This window comes from Bactrocera dorsalis, chromosome 1 (genome assembly GCF_023373825.1).
Source record: "Bactrocera dorsalis isolate Fly_Bdor chromosome 1, ASM2337382v1, whole genome shotgun sequence".
Lineage (NCBI taxonomy): Eukaryota > Metazoa > Arthropoda > Insecta > Diptera > Tephritidae > Bactrocera > Bactrocera dorsalis.
Window position 1 is genome coordinate 42,794,623 of NC_064303.1, and position 19,766 is coordinate 42,814,388.

The 19,766-nt window shown below is 37.2% G+C and overlaps 1 protein-coding gene and 1 long non-coding RNA gene across 2 annotated transcripts in view; one reads left to right on the forward strand and one right to left on the reverse strand.

Moving 5' to 3' along the window:
• Nucleotides 1-19,766, reverse strand: part of LOC125775710 (uncharacterized) — a 57,224-nt gene that overhangs the window by 25,368 nt on the left and 12,090 nt on the right. The gene's annotated exons all lie outside the window — the stretch shown is intronic.
• LOC105227884 (transcription factor MafB) lies at nucleotides 83-9,259 on the forward strand. The gene has a single exon (XM_011207424.4). It carries the CDS (start codon nucleotides 788-790, stop codon nucleotides 2,108-2,110), a length of 1,323 nt encoding a protein of 440 aa, XP_011205726.1. The 5' UTR covers nucleotides 83-787; the 3' UTR covers nucleotides 2,111-9,259.

The window sequence follows — 19,766 nt, forward strand, 5'->3', positions numbered from 1 at the left end:
GTGTCTTTGTTTTGTAATGCGAATGTGGATACATGGATCCATACTCACACTCATTCAATCATCATTCGGTAGTGTACAGTGCGCAGTTGTACTTAGTTGCGTTAAATATGGGTGGTGGTTTTTATATACGCTGTATTAGTATTAGCAGTAAGCTCTACTACTACCGGTAAAGTGCAGCATCGGAATTGTTGGAGAAGCATTCCAGTATAACGCGTGTTGCCGTTCACAACGAGGCGACGCGACAGAGCACGACATCCGACGATCCGCATACGGTGTAACGGTCTACTTTTCGCTGCCGGGAATATATATCTCAACGAAAATCTTAGCTCGACCATTCCGTAACTGTCGCGACGTACACCCTTCATAATATTTAGTAATTATCAGCACATTACTAAAGGTGGTTGTCGCAGAACTCACGAACCGAGACGATTTTGTTAACTTTAAGAGTGAAATGGGCTCCTTTTGCAATAAAAAGATATGTGCAAAAAAATAATAATAAAGAATATGCACACGTTGTTATTCTAATTAGTGATTTAATTAACATAGACTGCAAGATTTTTAATAATTCTGTGTAAATTAATATGTTAACTAAATAATGTATGGTGCAAATCTGTACATTAATAGTCATTTTATTAATATATACTATATGTATAACGTATAAGCATTAAACATATAAACACGATTTTCAGACAAACATCATTACGTCAAATACAAAAAAACAAAAGTGTGTCTTAGTCAATGCAAAAATAATCTTAGAATAGAGTGTGTGAAGAAAAACTAACTCTAAATGAGAATGGAAGACCCAAACCTCGCCGAACAGTATGTGCAGGAATTCGTGCTCGATCACCTAGAGGACGGTTCAGCAACTGTTACAGCTATTGGAGTGAAACGTGAAGATCACAGTCCAGTGGCAGCCCCAAAAATTACTTGGACAACTACAACAATCACTCCAGAGGAAGAGGAAACTGCTAATCCACCCGCCATCAAGATGCGATCTTTTCCACAAAGCTGGCATATAGACGATCGCCGATTGCAGCCATTATCCCCACCACCGGAAATCTACACGCACGGACCTATGGCAGGGCAAGCAATCCTTGTGAACACATCGGTGCCTGGTGGAGTGCCATCGACACCGCCTGAAACCCCACCTGTTATTAGCTCTCCTAATGGAAGTACTTGTGCCCAAACGTATGCAACAATAACAAGTGCTTCGTATCCAACACATCGTCCACCCACCGCCAATGCTGGTCTCACTCAAGAAATGATGTGGCTACCTAACTCCATGCGTTCAGATCCTCAGCCATTAGACTTACGACCGCTTGCTTGTCCCACTCATGAGGAGGAATGGGAGCGACAACGTGAATACATGCATGCCACAGCATCAGTTGTGGCCGCCAATCATCATCATGGACAATTGGTGGCACAATCCCAGCACCATCCCCACCACCATCATCATTTTCAATCACTAGAGCACTTAGCACCTATCAGCATGCATACGCCTTATCACAGTGGTATACCCAACGGCGCTACCAGCCTTAGCAGTTGTGGAAATGACAGTCAGGCACCATCTAACGCTCCAATAACAACTTCAGTGGTTCACCTCAATCGACCAATGTCGGTCTGCTCTACTCGATCATCCACAAATTCACCGCGCACCTGCTCCAGACAATATAGCACTTCCAGTAATTTAGGTCTTGATGACTGTATTAGTGATGATTTGCTAACGACTTTGAGCGTACGAGAATTAAATAAACGCCTGCATGGATGCCCCCGTGAAGAAGTGGTGCGGCTCAAGGCTAAACGTAGGACGCTGAAAAATCGTGGATACGCTCAAAGCTGTCGTTCAAAACGACTACAGCAACGGCATGAGTTGGAGAAAACCAATCGTCAGTTGAATCAGGATCTGCATCGCTTGAAATTAGAATTTTCGCGTGTTTGTCAAGAGCGCGATCACTTAAAACAACGTCTGCAAATACGAACGAGCGGAAGTAGTAGTGGTGTAATTGCTGCTCTAGCGAATGCTAGCGATGGCAGTACACCAGGTGTGATCACCGTTGGTCAACCACATTGTAATGCAGAGAGTCATAATTCGCCGGAGTTTTATCTCTGACGCCAACTTGCTATCGGAGGAGAACATGCGGCAGCCGCCGTTGCAGTGGCCGCAGCATCCAGCCATCATTTGCCACACACGCAACCTTTACATCGGCACTCACATCAATGGCCATCACGCTACCATCAGCATGTACACCAACAACCAACAAGCACTGTAATAGTCTGAATGCGACGTGTAGAAAATTACTAATATTTTATATGTAATTAGTGCACGCCGTATTTAGTATAAAGCATTAAAATAGTAATTATTACTAAAAACTTTTCTGTGACTTTAGTCGGCAAAAACATCAATATTTGTAAGTAAAATGGACACAAATAGTTATTTGATATGTCTACCATAGCTCTAGGTGCTCCTAATAACATATAGGCATATCCCAAAAACAATTTGCAAATAAAGTTGGACTTTCATATAACTCGAACCTCTATAAATCGAAGCTCTCCATAACTCATACTCCTGAATTGGCAATAGATGTAAAATTTCAAACAAATTTCCTTCCTTAACTCGAAGTTTTTTGTGTATTATAGTGATTCGAGTTATGAAAGTTTCACTGTATATTTAACTTAATATTTTTTAATTGGATCAGTTCCTGAGTTTGAAGTGGACACAATATCTTCCGGTTTAAGTTAAGCAGAAGGTGTAAAATAATTATTCGATTCGAGATGCGTACATACTGTTATTTTTTACGCAATTACGATTACTTTATTAAGAGCTATTAGATAAATTCATTCAGAAACGTTTGACAATAAAATAATATGTGTTGTGTTTAGGTCGTAGTTATATTATATGTTTGCCTAAATACATATGTATAATTGGTAAATCAATTGTAGTGAATAATGATATTATCAAGTATGCATGTCCTTCAGCTTATGTTCAAAACTCTGCACCATATTTGTCCATTTTCAAATTTATTCATTAATTAATTGAATTTAAACTTTAAATTAATATATAAATATATATGTACATATATATATCTATATTGTGATCGTTTAATTTGCTATTTTGTATACTGTATAACAGCAAATAAAATTAAGTGGTGTTACCTTAAAACATTGGAAAATATTAATTTTAAAATTCTTTAAGCAACAATAACATGAAATTAAAAAATCCTTGGTTATTGCACTAAAAATATCGTTAAGAAATATCTAAGAATATATTTTTGTGATATTATTGTAATTCAAAGAATTGGTTTACAGCAATAATCAATTGTTTCTCTCTTCTACCTCTTGATGTGGTACTTGATATGGTAGTATATATTTTAATATAACGTGGTGAAACTCTATCCAGCACGAAAATTTTTTGGTTGACGTAAACTAACAGATAGAAGAGTCCAAAAGTGAGATATAGGTTAGGTTATATTCGATTAACTTCAGTACCTGTATCTATTATTAAGAGAGTAAAGAACTTTCATATAAAAGAGAAGTTTGATCAATGTCTCTATCCTCCTGATTTTTCAACATGTACATGATAACTTTCTTTGCCAACTGCTACTACCAATTAATACCGCATTTGTTATTAACCTTTTTGGTCTGAAAAACTAGTCGATAATAACGATTGCTTCACTTTTATTTACATTGGTATATTATACTTAAATATGGGTCTTGAATAGATTAAATTTTATCTTTGAGTTATTTTATTATATGTATATTTCGTTTTAATTTAGAAAAACAAATTCATAAAACATCAATCATATTGAAAAGAACTTACAAAAGGCACAAACAAAAATGTTAAAAAATCTGTTCTTTAGGGATCGCCTTTCCCAATGGGCTTGGTTTTTGGAAAATGAGATTTCTAAGCATCAATATTTCCATTGCAAAACAAAGCTACAAGTTCAATATTTAAATTATATCTTTATTTATTGTACTACTTTGAAATACTATATTAGTATAACTTTTTGATTTCATTATAGTAATTTTAACTATAATGTTTCAAAACGTAAACTATTTACAAAAAGGTACGAGTATATATTTTTTAAATGAAAATTTCAGTTAGTTCTTGAACACACCTCTTATTATACATATGATAACATTAAGATTTATGAATAATTGTATGTATAATTATTATTACATTGTATAGTTAGTGAATTAAACACGCGCTTGGTTGATAAGTTAAGCATTTGTAAGTATATACCCATGAATATATATACATATATATATTACATTTGTAAGCATTTTGTATATACTTAGTACGGTCAAAAGATTTTCGAGCTTTCTCGAATAAAAAAGAGAGGGTTTTTCTTAATGAATTATACAACAGTACAATAATTTATTTATTTATATATATGTATGTATTTGTATAATGGAAATGATATTTTTTTAAATCTTATACTTATAAAAGTATAACAATTATATTGTATTATAAATATATAATTTCATTTATTTTTAGTACAATAGATCAAATTGTTTCTTAAGGTTTCCGGTTCGTCAAATGTTTATAGTGGTTAATATTTGTCATAAATCTGTAATTTTAAATTCTATGCGAATATTTTTTAACAAAGAACACTATCCCCTGCAGCGTAACTTTCGAAATAACTTAATCTAGGAGATTTTTCTGCGGCGAAAGTTTGTAATGCCTTTATTAGCATACATTTGGTAGCGTTCTTATAGCAAGATGTAATGTACCACAAAATGAAATAAAAACTGATTGCAACGTCTTCATATACCGAAGTGGTCTATCAATTTTTTATTCGGACTACTGTTGTAGTATTGTTATTTTAGTACTAGTTTTAATTCTTGAGTTTGAAAATATTGATGCTTCACATACATTCTGTTTTATATTTGTGATGTTGTTTCGACTCTCATTGATTTTTATTTTTTGATGCAAGATGTTGTAGGAATATACATACATATCTTATATGTTGCAATCAGTTTTCAAATTGAAAAAATCATTCATAAGATATGTATATATTTATATTACTTATATGAAAACAATATATTCAACGAATGATTTTTTCAATTTGAAAACTGATTGCAACGTCTTCATATACCGAAGTGTACCGGACTACTGTTGTAGTATTGTTATTTTAGTACTAGTTTTAATCCTTGAGTTTGAAAATATTGATGCTTCACCTACATTCTGTTTTATATTTGTGATGTTGTTTCGACTCTCAGATTTATTTGTTTGATGCAAGATGTTGTAGGAATATACATACATATCTTATATATGGTTTTAAAAGATGTTTTTCGGGGCCAAACCGGACCACTTGATGTTGTCGGGAACCTGGCGGTCGTTCGGACTCCTGATTTCGAAAATAAGGTATAAACACTCGTTGATAAAATACTGTATTATTCTGACTAATTACGACCTTTTATGCGTATTTAAGTCAAATTTAGAAAAATTAAAACCAATGTCGGCGTTTTTATATTATCATAACGTTACCAATTTTGAATTGAAAAATTTTCTAAGAATTTTATTATACTTCTTTTAAAGTTCTTATTTTCATTTCACAGTTTTTAGTATTGCCCTTTTTTCTTATATTAGATCCTAAGTTAAATTCATAAACTATTAAATTTCGGAAGCGAAGGACGTAAAGATTTAAGAATCGTTCTTCTTATTTCAATAATAAAATCAACGGCTTAGAGGGAGACCCTTACTAAGGGAGGGATTAAGGTTTCATGGTAAAAAATGACTTTTTTTGCGAATTTATTTCTTAAATATGGAATGAGTAATTTTATTCGAACCTTTCGTGATAAGCCAAGATGTATTACACATGGAATCTTGTCAACTTGTTTCCCAATCATTTGTTATTCGGAGCGTTATAAACGTCATAAACGTTCTGTGTTATACATAGTACATATTCCGATTGATGCCGCTTTATCGTCCCACAGATTTTTCTGTTTTGGGTGTATACCAGGAACTGATTTTTTTATTAGCCAAAAGATTATCAATGACCACCCCTTCGTTAGTTATATTTTGAATGTATGTATGTGTGATAGACCTAATACATTAAAAAAAATTGTAAATATTATATTTAAGAGCGTTTAAGATGATGCAAAATTTACTTAATAAAGAAAGAAATTTAATTTAATTATTTCATGTACACATTAAATATAATTTGGTAACACACTCGAATTCTAAAATGTAATTTTTACCAAATGCTGATTACTAGACATATCTCAAAGCAATGCCCTTAAGATATTGGGTCGTTTACTAAGTAATTTAGTTTTTGTTTTGTGCAATTTTAACACGATTTTGTTATTGTGTAAAATATTTTACGAAATTATTTCAAGTTTACCCTTTTGACAATAAATAATAAAATATGCCAAAAATGCTTTTTCTTCATAGGGCAGCAAACAAAAACTATACCAAACAACTTAACAAATCTTTCACAAACAAGCCATGTTTTTGGTAAAAAATATGTTATAAAAAGTGCTAGAAATTCAGGAAAATGTTGTAGCAAAATGATTGCATTGAGATGTAAGCCGCCTTCAACCCTTATGAAAAAACTGTAACATTATAAAATATTTGGCAGTGACACTGAGTGAAATGGGATATAATTTTTACTTGTAAGAGCTATTTGCGTGTGAGGCCAAAGTGACACGGCCTGGTAAAAATCGCGAATCGAGTTGAGAGCATAAGAGACTTTTCCTTATGATGTGTTATCTGTTTTTGTTTTTTTCCATATAATTTAATTCTACACCCAATCAAGAAACTTGAGTCTATAGACTACACTTGGAATATATTCAGTGATAAATTTAATAATTAAATACAAAATTTCAAACAAACGGCTTGCTGATTTGTAAACACATAATCGAGTCATACCCTCTGCTTCATTTCCTCAAGTTTTTTTTTTAATTAAAATCTTAGTAAAATTTTATATTATATCAGTATATTATGCAATAATAACAGCAGTGCGGAACGAAGTGTACATCAGTACAGCAAGAAAAAAATATATTAGTTTACCATTTAAGGAGGTATTCTAGTCTAGAAATTTAAAAAAATCGACATTTTTTTATATTTTCAAAGTTTAACTATTCAAGAATATGTGTAGAAGAGATTTTTCAAATTTCAAATTATTTTCGGACATATAGGCATTTTTCTGACTCGGCATCCAACCTGGTTCGGCCGGAACGCGAAACTTTAATCGCGTTTTTCTCAAAACTGACTTTTTCGGAACGATACCCACAATTTCTCAGGTTCTACTGGACCGATTTACTTGAAGTTTTTATAGAGTCTTCTTTATAAGCTTGTCTATGGTTGGAACTAGCCCCATCCTCAAATTTCTATTTTTATTATTTTTAAAAAATTCGAAATATTCAGAAAAAGTGATCCAAAAAAACTTTTTTTTAGGCAGTCGACATTTTGTGAAACATTTTTTTCCCACTTTTCCGTAGTTCCAGCCATTGCAACATTATTCTAGATTAAAAATCTTTTTTTTTTGGTTTCAGATAACTAGGAGGGTTGAAATCATGGGTATGGTCACGTGGAAATTTTTAGAACTTCGTCAGCTAATAATTTTTGAAATTTTTTACTTTTTTTAGTTTTTAATTTTTTCTCTGCTCTTCTAAAATTAATAAATAACTAAAAAAAAAATATTATTTAAAAATTACCTGAAATTCATGCTTCTAAACTAGAATATCCTCTTAAGTACACCCAACTCTTGTTTTACACCGATTCTTTTTACACGGTTGAGAAAAAAATTTTTTTGTAAAAAGTTTATAATTTACTACGGTTTCAAAATCATTATCTTGCAATTATGTAGTAGAACTGCGGGACCACGCCCAGACAGTAATAATTACCTATTCTGGACTTGCGAGACAATATGCCTACGTACTAAACCCTTAACTCCGGCTGCTGTTGCTTGTAGTCGGACCTGCGGGACCGCCGTTAGGCACTACTTCGCAGGACCAAGCTGGGCGATAACTGCCCCTTCACGACCTACCGTTCGGGTTATTCATGTGGTCTTACGCTTCTTTGCTGCCTCTCTCTTGTTCTAAGTTCTAGGAGCGCTATTGCGGTCCACTCTTTCATTTTAGCCCACACCAGCTGTGATCGCAGCATGTGACTCACTATGTTATCGGGCGTTATGCTTTCATTTGTCAGCTTTTCTATGGTCTCTCTCTCTGCTACATACCTGGAGCAGGTGAAAAAGACGTGCTCTGCGTTTTCTGCGGCATTTCCGCAGAAGCAACATTGTGTTTCGTCATCGTGGCCAAATTTGTGTAGGTATTCCCTGCGTTAAGTAGAATTCTGTCTCCCCGTGTTGTCTGTCAATCCAGGCTGATACAATTTTAATCAATCTATGGGTCCATCTTCCTTTATCTGCCGCATCCCATTGCTTTTGCCACTCATCGAGACTTGCCTTCCTCTCCTTTTTACGCTCGTCGACCGTTAGGCGCCTATTCATTGCTTTTGTTTTGCGGTAGACTCTGCTTAACTCAGAGGCCATTATATCCGGTGGCATAAGACCAGATATGATAGCACTCGCCTCGTGCAACACCGTTCTAAACGCACAGGCAACTCTCAGGGCACATAACCTGGACGCAGCTTTTGCCATATTTACACAGGCTTTTTGACGGAGGGCTGTCCCCCATATGGGAGTTCTCAGAGTTCTCCTTCTTTGGCTTGGGCCACCAATGTTTGCCATGATCCTCGACAGAGCCGCAGTCACTTTAGCCGCCTTACCACAGGCCTTTTCAATATGCGCCTTGGTACCTCAAAGAATTTTGCGTTACAACGTTATACCCATCAATGTTCAATGTGACCGTTTCTAGCCTTTTTCTGCTCGTGATGAGCACTGCCTCTGTTTTTCACCCGCAAGCTGCAGCTTGTTACTCGTAAGCCAGTCTTTGATTTTCGACACGGTCTCATTGCATATGTTCTATATTTGCAAGAGTTCTTTAGCTACGATCGTTACAGCAATATCGTCCGCATAGCCAATTATCTGTGCTTCTTTTGGCAGCGGTAATCGTAACACCCCGTCGTACAGCACATTCCAAAGTAATGGACCTAGTACGGAGCCTTGTGGTACTCCACCTGTCACCGTGTAGGTTTTTGGACCTGCATCGGTATCGTACAACAGTAGTCTGTCAGACAGATAGCTGCTAATTGTCCTCAGAAGATACCCCGGGATGTTTCTTGCCTCTAATGCTCTCAGTATATGTGGCCAGGATGCCGAGTTAAAAGCGTTTTCACGTCCAGCGTAACGACTGCGCAGTATTTTTTATTACCAAACATCCATCTGGTGCCCTCTATGGCGTTGGCCGCAATGTCCGTCACTTTTCCAACTGCGTCTAAAGTGGACCGATGCCTTCTGAATCCAAATTGGTTTTCAGATAACCCAGGAGACTCTTCTTCTAGGTGGCGTTCTAGGCGTGTGCAGATCAATCTTTCTAGTATTTTTGCCATCGTGTCGATCATGCAGAGTGGGCGATACGCACTCGGCTCTCCAGCCGGTTTGTTCGGCTTTTGTAGCAGAACCAGCCGCTGTTTCTTCCATACCTTCGGGAAAATTCCTTCATTCAGACATCGTGTGTAGAGTTCGGCGAATGCCCTCTTTTTATGGCTGATGGCAATTTTCAGTGCCTTGTTCGGGATGCCATCAAGTTCTGGAGCCTTTGCGTTGCCAAATCTCTCTGCCACTTCCATTACCTCCTTCTCGCTTACAATTGCAGATTCCATCATGGTTGTTATCGTTCTGCTCGATTGCGGTTCTTGCGTTAGGAAAAGCGTTTTCACCACCTTTTCTAGGAGGATCGGACAGGTTGGTGCTTGACTTTTTCCCCCTCTGATTTTCGCCATCACTATTTTATAAGCATCACCCCACGGATTCTCGTCCACCTTTTCACATAGCTCTTTAAAACTCGAAGACTTACTTCTTTTGATCGCCTTCTTGAGTTCTTTACGTTTTCTTTTAAAGCTTTCTCTCAATCTTGTATGGTGTGGCGTACCTTGGCTCCGTTGGTAGAGGCGTCTCGCTGTGCTGATCTCCTCGTTCCACCAGTATGCGGGCCGTTGGGTTATGTTGTGCCTTTTCCTACACATAGCAGCATCACAGGCTTTGCTTATGTGCTTCACCAGTTTTGCAGCCTGTCGGTCAACGTTGATCGCACCTTCTATGTTCCCATCCAACATAAGTTTGAAGATTTCCTCATCGAACGTTTTCACCTTCCATCCTTTTTTCCGCAATTTTTTTACGCTGGATCGAATTTGTGTTTGTTCAAGGATTTCCATCAAGATGGCCAGCTGATCGCTATGCGTGTAGAAGTCGCACACCTTCCAATTTGCAGATCGAACCAGCGTGCTGCTGGCGAAAGTGATGTCTATTATTGATCCCCGTCCATTCTTTTCGAAAGCATTTCTACTGCCGGTATTGAGCAGCACGGCGTCTAACACAGAAAACGCTTTGAGTAGAGCATTACCCCGTCTGTTTGTGGAGCTACTACCCCATTCAATTGCCCATGCGTTGAAATCGCCTGCTATAACGTTTGGCGTGGTAGTGAGGGCGTCTCGTACTAGCTCATAGAGAATTCTTTCATAGTCTCCTTGCAGCACACTCGGGGGAATATAGCAGCTGTAGAAATAGATGCCACCTATTTTCGCTCGTGCATAGTAAGATCTTCCCAGAAGCGGCTTATCTTGAAAGGCGTTGCCCCCACAGGCCCATATGGCAACTTTCTTTTCCTTGTCGGAGATCCACGTGCCAGCGTTTATGTTTTTGTACTGCTCACACACTATCGCCGCGTCTATCTTTTTTTCTAATATTGTTTGTTTCAGCAGCTCTTGAGCCGCTTCGCAGTGGTTTAGGTTGATTTGGACAACTCTCATTTTGTCTTTTTACAGGCCGCTTGATATATTGGACACTTCCAGCTTCCGATCCGGTGTCCGGTCTCTTTTTTCCCGCTGCTTTTGAATGCTGCACACGATGGGCTTTTGTCACATTCCTTTGCGAAATGTCCCTTTTCACCGCATTTGGCACAACATGTGCTTCGGTCTTCCTCACTCTTGCATGCCCTCGCCAGATGACCGTATTCCAGGCACCTGAAACACTTTCTGAGGTTCGGCTTTTCCCTTATTCTACAGACCACCCATCCAATCTTGAGCTTATGAGCGTCAAGCAGCCGTTTTGAGTCCGCTGCGGGAAGGCTGATGACTGCCGTCTGCGTGCCCGCGTAAGCCTGTCTGATGGTTTTGATGGCATTTACATCAATGGAACTCAGCTCTTTAATTTGTGAGCGTATTGCCACCGCTATGTCTTCTTTGGTGGTGATTTCGTCCAGGTCTCTGATCTCCACTGATACCTCGTGGGTTAGGGTTCTTATTTTCGCCTGGTCGCCTAGGACTTTGCCCATCTCCCTTTCATATGCTGCCGTGTTTTCCATCTGGGCCTTCTTCATTTCAAGCAGTATTTCGCCTTTTGCCGTTTTCCGAATCCGCGACACGTTCTCGCCAAGCTCTTTCAGAGCATCTTCCTTTTTGACGGCTCTAAGCATATCGCTGTACGACATGTTTCCCGTGCGCGCAATGATAATTGCATCGTGCCTCGGACGTGGAGCAAAAACGGCCTTTTTAATCGGGTTTTGTGTTTTTCGTTTCACCTGTTTCCATTCGTCTGCCTTTTCCTCTTCCTTCCGTTCTTTTATAGGAATGATTTCTTCATTCCTCTTACACGCGGTGCTCCTCTTTTGGACTTCCTCTTGGCTGGCTATTTTTTTAGGCGGGGTCTTTCGCGTCAGCTGCTCATCCTCGCGGGGTCTTTTCGGCGTTGAGTCTGTTCCTGTAAGCCTTAGGGGGGCATTTCGTCTGCTTTCCTTGACTCTGTTGTACTCGCTTTGGGCGCGTGCGTGGAGTCTTGTGACCGAAGTAAGTAGATCACGGATCTGGTTATTAATCGATCTTTGAGGCGGTTTCATTGCTTCTGTTAGCCTTTTGATCATTTCTCCTAGTTCCGACATAGTGTCACCCTTCGGTTGCGTTGGTTCTTGCAGCGCAGGTGGTGACGACCTCGCTCTTACAGGTTTTTCAACAACTAGTGCCTGTTTTGGTGAACGCATCAATCTTGGTGCACGTTTGAATGGATCCGCTACGCTAGATCCGCTAATCGTCGACGTTTCCCTGGATAAATCAGTTTCTAAAAACATGCTGCCAGGGCTCTGAGTGCCGTTGCTCATCTTGCAGTCAAGTACACTGCTGCTATTGGTTTTGGTGTATTTTCTCAAATTATTCTCCATTGGTTTGTTTTTTACAGCGCATCGTGTGTAGGGGGGCGGGCCGAAATAGACAGGAACGGGTGTACCCTCGGAGACTATGCTCCTACCCCAGTTTCCTGAGGCCTGTCCTTCGCTTTACCAGTCCCGGAAAACACGAACGGACCGGCGCTCGCCCGGGGCAACGCAGGCTACTACTCCTGCGCCCAATGCACACTCCCTGACCAGGGACCGAAGTGGCTGTTTACTGATACACCACGCGGCTAACACCTCGGCAGAGCAAGCTCACATCACCCTTTTTATCCTAACAGCGGAGACATCGCTGCTAAGTTATCCAGGGACTCCCAGTGCGCCGCGCTGTGTACCGATCACGTTGTAATATCAGCCGCACCTAACATGGTGAACAGACGCTGACCAGGAAGCCGCCCATTATGGGTCCGTCGCGCCTGGATTTTTTTTTTATTACACAACATGCCCTTGCATGTTGTGGGGGACACATACTTCAAGGGGCGGTGTCGATTCGCCCACTGTCGCAGGAGTTTCAACGGTCTTGCTGGCTTTTATACCGCAACCTCCACTCCCGCCGCTTCTCGTCGGGGATTGCTTATTCGTTTAAACTTATTTCGCAACTAACCTGCTACTACAGGCCGTCCGGCTATCCGCGACCTGCCGACCCCCCCGGTCGCTTAAAGCTCAGCGACGGTGACTATTCCCATAGCGACGGTGACTATTCCCACATGTGTGTCGTGTATGGCGTTGTGTGCGCACAAAATCTCATTTCTCTCCTGTCGCCGAACAGTGAATCGCGGACGAACAATGGCAAGTGTTAAGGGGGGAGCCTGCTTTAGAGGATTCAAAAAGTCGATTTTTTTGGAGGGAAGGAAATAATTGATTCAAGCGAAATTTCTAGGCTTCATAGATATATATTTGAACGTCTTTCTTTTGGGAAGCAATTGTCCGGTGCGTCTCGCATGTGTATTTTTCGGACGGCGGGCAGGATGCAGGTCGCAATTTCTATCGGAAACAAAAAATTCAAAGAGATTCATATTTTTTAATAATTTATCTTCTAGTTAAACTAAAAAAAAATCAAAAAAAAAGTGTAAAATTTTTTTAAAAATTGAAAAAAGGTTTTTTGACCAAATAACTTTTACTTTATGTTGATTAAAAATATGTTCAAACATGTCTTTCCATAGTTTGTTTTAGTTTAAATAGAAGATAATTTTATGCCAATGATAATAAACTTTGCCCTAATTCCATACGAAGTTTAGTTTTTTTCTATCCTGCCCGCCAATTAAGAATAATCGGAAAAATGAAAAACCGAAAAATCGCGCATCAAAGTTTTCGCTTCTTGCCCAAGCGCCCATATACATACCTGTGCCCAAAAAATAAGGTGACATTGTATTTATTTTGAAAATTCGCTACTTATTCTTCCAAATCAATTTCATCCCCTTCAAAGTAATCCCCTCCGGATGAAATGCACTTATGCCAACGGATTTTTCAATCTTCGAAACACTGGTTCTAGTCACTTTCCGGGATGGCCTTCAGTTCCGCCTTCGCCGCGGTTTAAATCTCCTCTGTCGTATAAAAACGGTGTCCCCGGAGCTTTTGAGCTTGGTGAACAACCAGAAGTCGCACGGCGCCAGATCAGGTGAATACGGTGGTTGCGGAACGGTATGGGTTGATTTTTTGGCGAAATGATCACGATTTTTTTCCAAAAAAGTCAATGTTTTCGGTACCAGTCGAGATTTGACGCGCTTGAGGCTCAAAGCATCCTTCAAAATGGTCTTGGCTGAGCCTTTTGATAAGCCAACTTCATCAGCAAAGTCTCTAATTGTTAATCGACGGTTTTTCAACACCAAATCTTTGATTTGTTGAACGTGAGCTTCGTCGATTGAGGTTGATGGTCGCCCTGGACGCTCTTCGTCATCGACACGTTCACCGCCGGCTTGGAACTCACTATACCACTTGTAAACATTTTTTTTAGACATAGCCTCATCACCAAAGGCTTTCTGCACCATCCTCAACGTATTCACAGCAGAAAATTGATAAACCCGTAAACAAAATTTAATGCAAATTCTTTGCTCAACAAATTTCGACATCGCAAAAAACGAAAAACTCACTTTTAGCAGCTCACAAAACGACACGTATCTCAAACACTACTGAATATTTTGACATGAAATTTGACATAAATGTGACTGACAGTACTACCAGCCTAAAAAAAATAATTCTCTAAATCCTTCGACGCGCGCAGTTTAAATTCAAATGTTACATTAGGGCTATTCTCTTGCTCTTGCAAAACCCGGTGCACGGTGCAAGCATTGCAGATTTACAACGGCACAACAACAAACACACGCAGAAAAATATATGCAAGGGCTGTGAAATATGTCAGACCAAAACCCATGTATATTAGCGTGCAATGTCACGCAAAAATAAAATTGCAACCCTGTTATAGTTGCCATTTTACATAAAGACATATTACGACGTTAAATTGTTGAGAAAGGTAAATTTGAACTAGATTTTATAATTTCTATTTAAATTATAAAGTTTTGTTACAGTTTTTTTTGTTAAAAATGTATGCAGAAAATGCGCCAATTCACAATAGCCATGCACAATAGTCATTTACAATAAATTGACTGAATCAGTCGCTCATACATATATGACTAGATTCTGCAATGGGTGCTCTCGTGCCCTTGTATATTTCGGTGTAGTATTTTTGCAATCTGCAATCTTGCAAGAGCAAGAGAATACCCCTATTATTTTTTGGACACAGTAGTACGAATATGTATATGTTAGACGCTCGGTCACTATTCCCTTTCTAGCTTCGACAATATTTCGAATTTCAATCTATATCTTTGGGGAAATATTGTTAGATAATTTTTAAAGAGATTTAAGCAAAAAAAAAGATCTATTGTTTGAAGCTTTTAAAACAGGCTCCCTCCTTAATAAAGATTTCGTATCAGAATTTATTGATCTTATGAAAAATGAATAGGCAATTTTGCAAACGAAAAGTGATAAATATAAAAATAAAGTTGAGAAAAATAAAAGTTGGAATAACTTATTAACGAAATACAAAGAACAAGATAAAAGTGCTACATTAGAAATAAATTCGAAAAAATGTTCCGCTTGCCTGTCGCACACGTTAACTGTGTGAAGAACGAACGCAAAATGGATTTGTGTGTCGTGTATGGGCGAAACGAATCACACAGATCGAACGCACATGCGTGTCGTGTATGGGCCCTTTTTAGACAACAACGAAATTGGAAATACAGTACTGGGCATAAAAAAACAATCTGTACGAAAATTTGAATTGTGAACTAAAATATTCTTCCAAAAAAAGTGAAAATGAGAGTTTGAGTCAAATCATTACATTTGGTCTACAATATTGATCACAAAAATCATTAAAAAAGTAATATCGAAAGGATTGCTGGTTTTTTGTTTTTTTTTTTTTATTAATTTACGCTATTGCGAAATATCTCAATCAACATGATGTTACGCCTCCGGCATTGATATTATAAGCTTTTGCAATAGTCCAATTCTTAGACGGAATTCGGTTATTTGGTTTCCGTGCGGTTACCAGTTTTTTCTTAATTGTCAACAGGTTTGCAGGCATTTTCCGCTGAATCGTTTGCCTGACCTCCTTGCATGGTAGACACCATCTGATCCAAAAACATTAATTTAAATATTAATTAAAATTATTGTCTGCCACTGATCCTCCAACCAACTTTCAAGCTCTTTCGCCCATACACACAGCTGTTTCCTGATTCGTTGGCCCCAAAATTTCTTTTTTTACAGAACGTCGGCAGTTGAATGTTGCCTCTCTGAGTATTTGGCGAATCGTTGGTACATCTATTATCACTAAGGTTATTTTTATTATATTTAATATCCGAAGACGATTTAAAGCGATCCAGTAGACAAAACCGACGGATGAGTAGTATTGTAATTTTGTTTGTAGTATTTCGAATCCTCCCACACCATTTTTTTCGGGAAAAAGATCCGTCTCTAAATTTTTTTAATCCGCTACATTAGCCTGGCTGCATTCCATAATGGCCACTTCTGCTGCGTTAAGGCTTTCTGTGGCCTCTGGAGCCATCAGTAATTTGTCGTCGTTTTGGCATGTTTTTTATTTAAATTTATTTTCACAAGCTTCTTATAAAACTAATTCATATTTTAATGATGCAAATCAACTACATGCCAATCCAATTAGGAATAGCGAACTGACTTGAACTTATGGTACTTGATCAAATATTATTATCGATTTGTTTATTCCCCAAAGGTAGAATGAGCCTGCAATCTTCACATCTCACTCAAACTTTAAAAAAATAAGAAACAAGTAAAGAAAGGCTAAGTTCGGGTGCAACCGAACATTTTATACTCTTGCAACCTGCAAAAATCAATGCTAGGGAAATACCACCATCAACCAGAGGACCGGAATCTAAGCAATTTTATATATACACATACTATACATAACCAGTGGCGGATTCAGAGGCGGAAATGGGGGAAATTTTACTCATCAACGTCCATCCAGTGTATATTCCTCTGTTGGATATAATCGATGAATACTTAAAGACGTGCTTTTATAGAGAAGTATTGGATGGATTTCAACTGAGAACCAAAGAAATGGAAAACCTTATTGGCTGATTAATAGATAGATTCAAAGGCAGTGCCATTGGGGACAGAAGCAAAAGCCAAAAGACAAGTTTCCGGCTACTGCATTGGAAATGTTTAAGAAAAACTATTTCAGGATCGGTCCCTGATATAACCCATATATATTTGTTAGAAAAACGTTATTATACGCGTAGTATATGGGAGTTGAGGTAGTACCAACTCGATTTTATCTATTAAATATCATTTCACATATTAAATAAATATTCCCTGGGTTTCATTAATCTTATGGAGCAAAGTCAGCTGAATGTTCGGAGATCCTGATAATAGTTAAATGGGGGCTAGGCCAAGTTTTCTTCCGATTTTATCTATTTTAGGCATACAGATATACTGTTATGAGTAAAATATGTTTTGTAATTTTCATTGAGATAACTCAAATATCGGCCGCTATAGCAAGTATACAGTCACCCGGAAAATCGAAAATTCTTTTATTAGGTACATGGAGGCTCAGGAAAGTATTGATCCGATTCAACCTATTTTTGATACTTAGAGTGACTATTGTTAGAAAGGGATTGTCTCTGTATTTCAAAAGTCAACTGTTGATACTAGGGTCCTAATATTCGGAACCTTCGGGCTTGAACAGTTGTGGTTGGATTTGGAGAACTTCTGGCCATAAGGTGGCATAATAAGAAGTAATTTTTAGAGCAAAATTTTATTCCGTTATATTAATTGCTCCTTGTTCTTAATTTGTGATCTGGAAAGTGAATTGGAATTTGACTTGGGGCGAAGCCCTAAGTAGCCAGTTTCCTTAGTTTCCATATATACATATATTCACTACACTATACATTTATATACATATATATATATATAGATACATATATATATTATGATATTAGGAAGTACCACCATATTAGAAAGCACCACCACCATGAATGATCATCGTATTCCTGTACATACTCTGCCAACCACGGCTACCCTCTTGTGTCAAATATTTCAATAGAACTACAGATTTTTTCTCTATACACTAACACCAACGCACATTTTCGGGTTATTTTTTGTTTACCTAAATGGGATGAAAAAAAGTTTCTTTTATTTCTTGATTTATTTGAATGAGTGCGAAGGAGAAAACATAATTTTCAATAGTGTCAAAAGAAAATCCCAAAAAGGGTAATAAAAAAACGATTGAAAGACGCATGTCATTCGTGATCGTACCATGGTAAAGAGGAGGCTTGTACAACAAGGAGGTAAGTAGATGAATTTTATGTGATTATTTTTTAAATAATTTGCAAATAATTACTTCATTTGTTTTTATAGCATTGGATATCAGAATGAATTGGAAATAGGAGCAGCAGTATCATCAGAAGCAGCAAATATCAATTGTTAAGTAAGTATGTGAAAAAAAAGTGTGTGTTGTTTGAAATTGGATTGCGCAGTCCAATATATCGTCACCTGAAATGCAAAATAACGTATCATCAAAAAATTCGAAATTGAGTGTCTTATTGATTACGCTTCACTACTTCAAATTACATACATAATATTACATATGTTCAACATTTTCTGGTTCTGCGGTCAAATATAAACCAGTTTTAACCAATATTAATATTTTGTTTCACTCATGTTCCATTTTATTTCGTGTTTCATTCATGCCACTGTAAATTTCTGTAAATGTTGTTACGTTATTTTGCATTTCAGATATGTAATACGCAAAAATAATTACATGTGTACATAAGTATGTATTTTATGCGTTTAAGGCGACCTGCACACTATATGTGAAAACATGTGTTTGTTTTATATTTTAAATGATCAAATAATATTTATCTTTTCTTTCAGATTTTATTATTATTTTCATTTAATTATTCTTTCTTTTCAGATCTCATCACTATTTTTATTTAATTAATCTTTTCTTTCAGATATTATTATCATTTTATACATTTAATCCTTCTTTTTCTTTTAGATATTACAAATTCAATGTAATTATTATTTATTTTCAGGTTTTAATAACCTTTATTTTATTTCAGGTATTTGTCTTTTATTTTCACGTATCAATAATGTTTCTCTTTTTTTCAGATATTAATTATTTTTTTAAATTAAACATATTTTTATTTATATAAATTATAATAAATTTTATGTGAATATGTAAAAAATAAAATAAGATAAATATTATTAAAAATGAAAGAGATTTGTTTGACATTTTAAAAGTAGGAATCAAAAAATGCAACTCTGCATCAGCTGTTTAAAATGCAACTCTGTATCAGCCGTCGATTGGGGATATTAGAGCAGGACAGATATACTTTTTTATATAACACTGCTGAATGAGCGCAACAAAGATATATGATCACATGTACATATATGGGGAAAAGTGGGTAGAATCCTCACGCGGCCTATGGCAAACTACCCACTGATTATCTGCTTTTGTATCCGCTCATGGTTGGCAGGGTACTATGTATTTAGTTATTATCCCTCCCTTGTACCTGCATATGTGTACAATTTTTGGCGTATAATCAAATTAATTGCATAGAAAACTAAACTTAGGCTGTTCACGGTAAGGTGGTTATCGGGTTATGTGATTATTAGATTAAAAGTAGCCTCTATGCTCCGTGAGCACCCTATGTTGTATGGTTATTTGCTTATTTTTACACAAACAGCTGTTCATTGTTTACAATTTTAGTTCAACGAAATTCCAACTTATAAAATGCCTAAACAAAGTTTAAAAAGCAAAATAATCGAATTTAAAATAAGTTCTGCTATTCAGGAAATTGACTTTATTGAAGGTACATATGTGCTTATTAAATAATCCGAATTTTAAGGGTTCAAAAAATTCTTTGTATAAAATTTGCAGACATCTTGCATAATTTGCTGATTGTAAACAAAAAACAGCTGTTAATAGCAGAATTTCCAATAAGAAAATC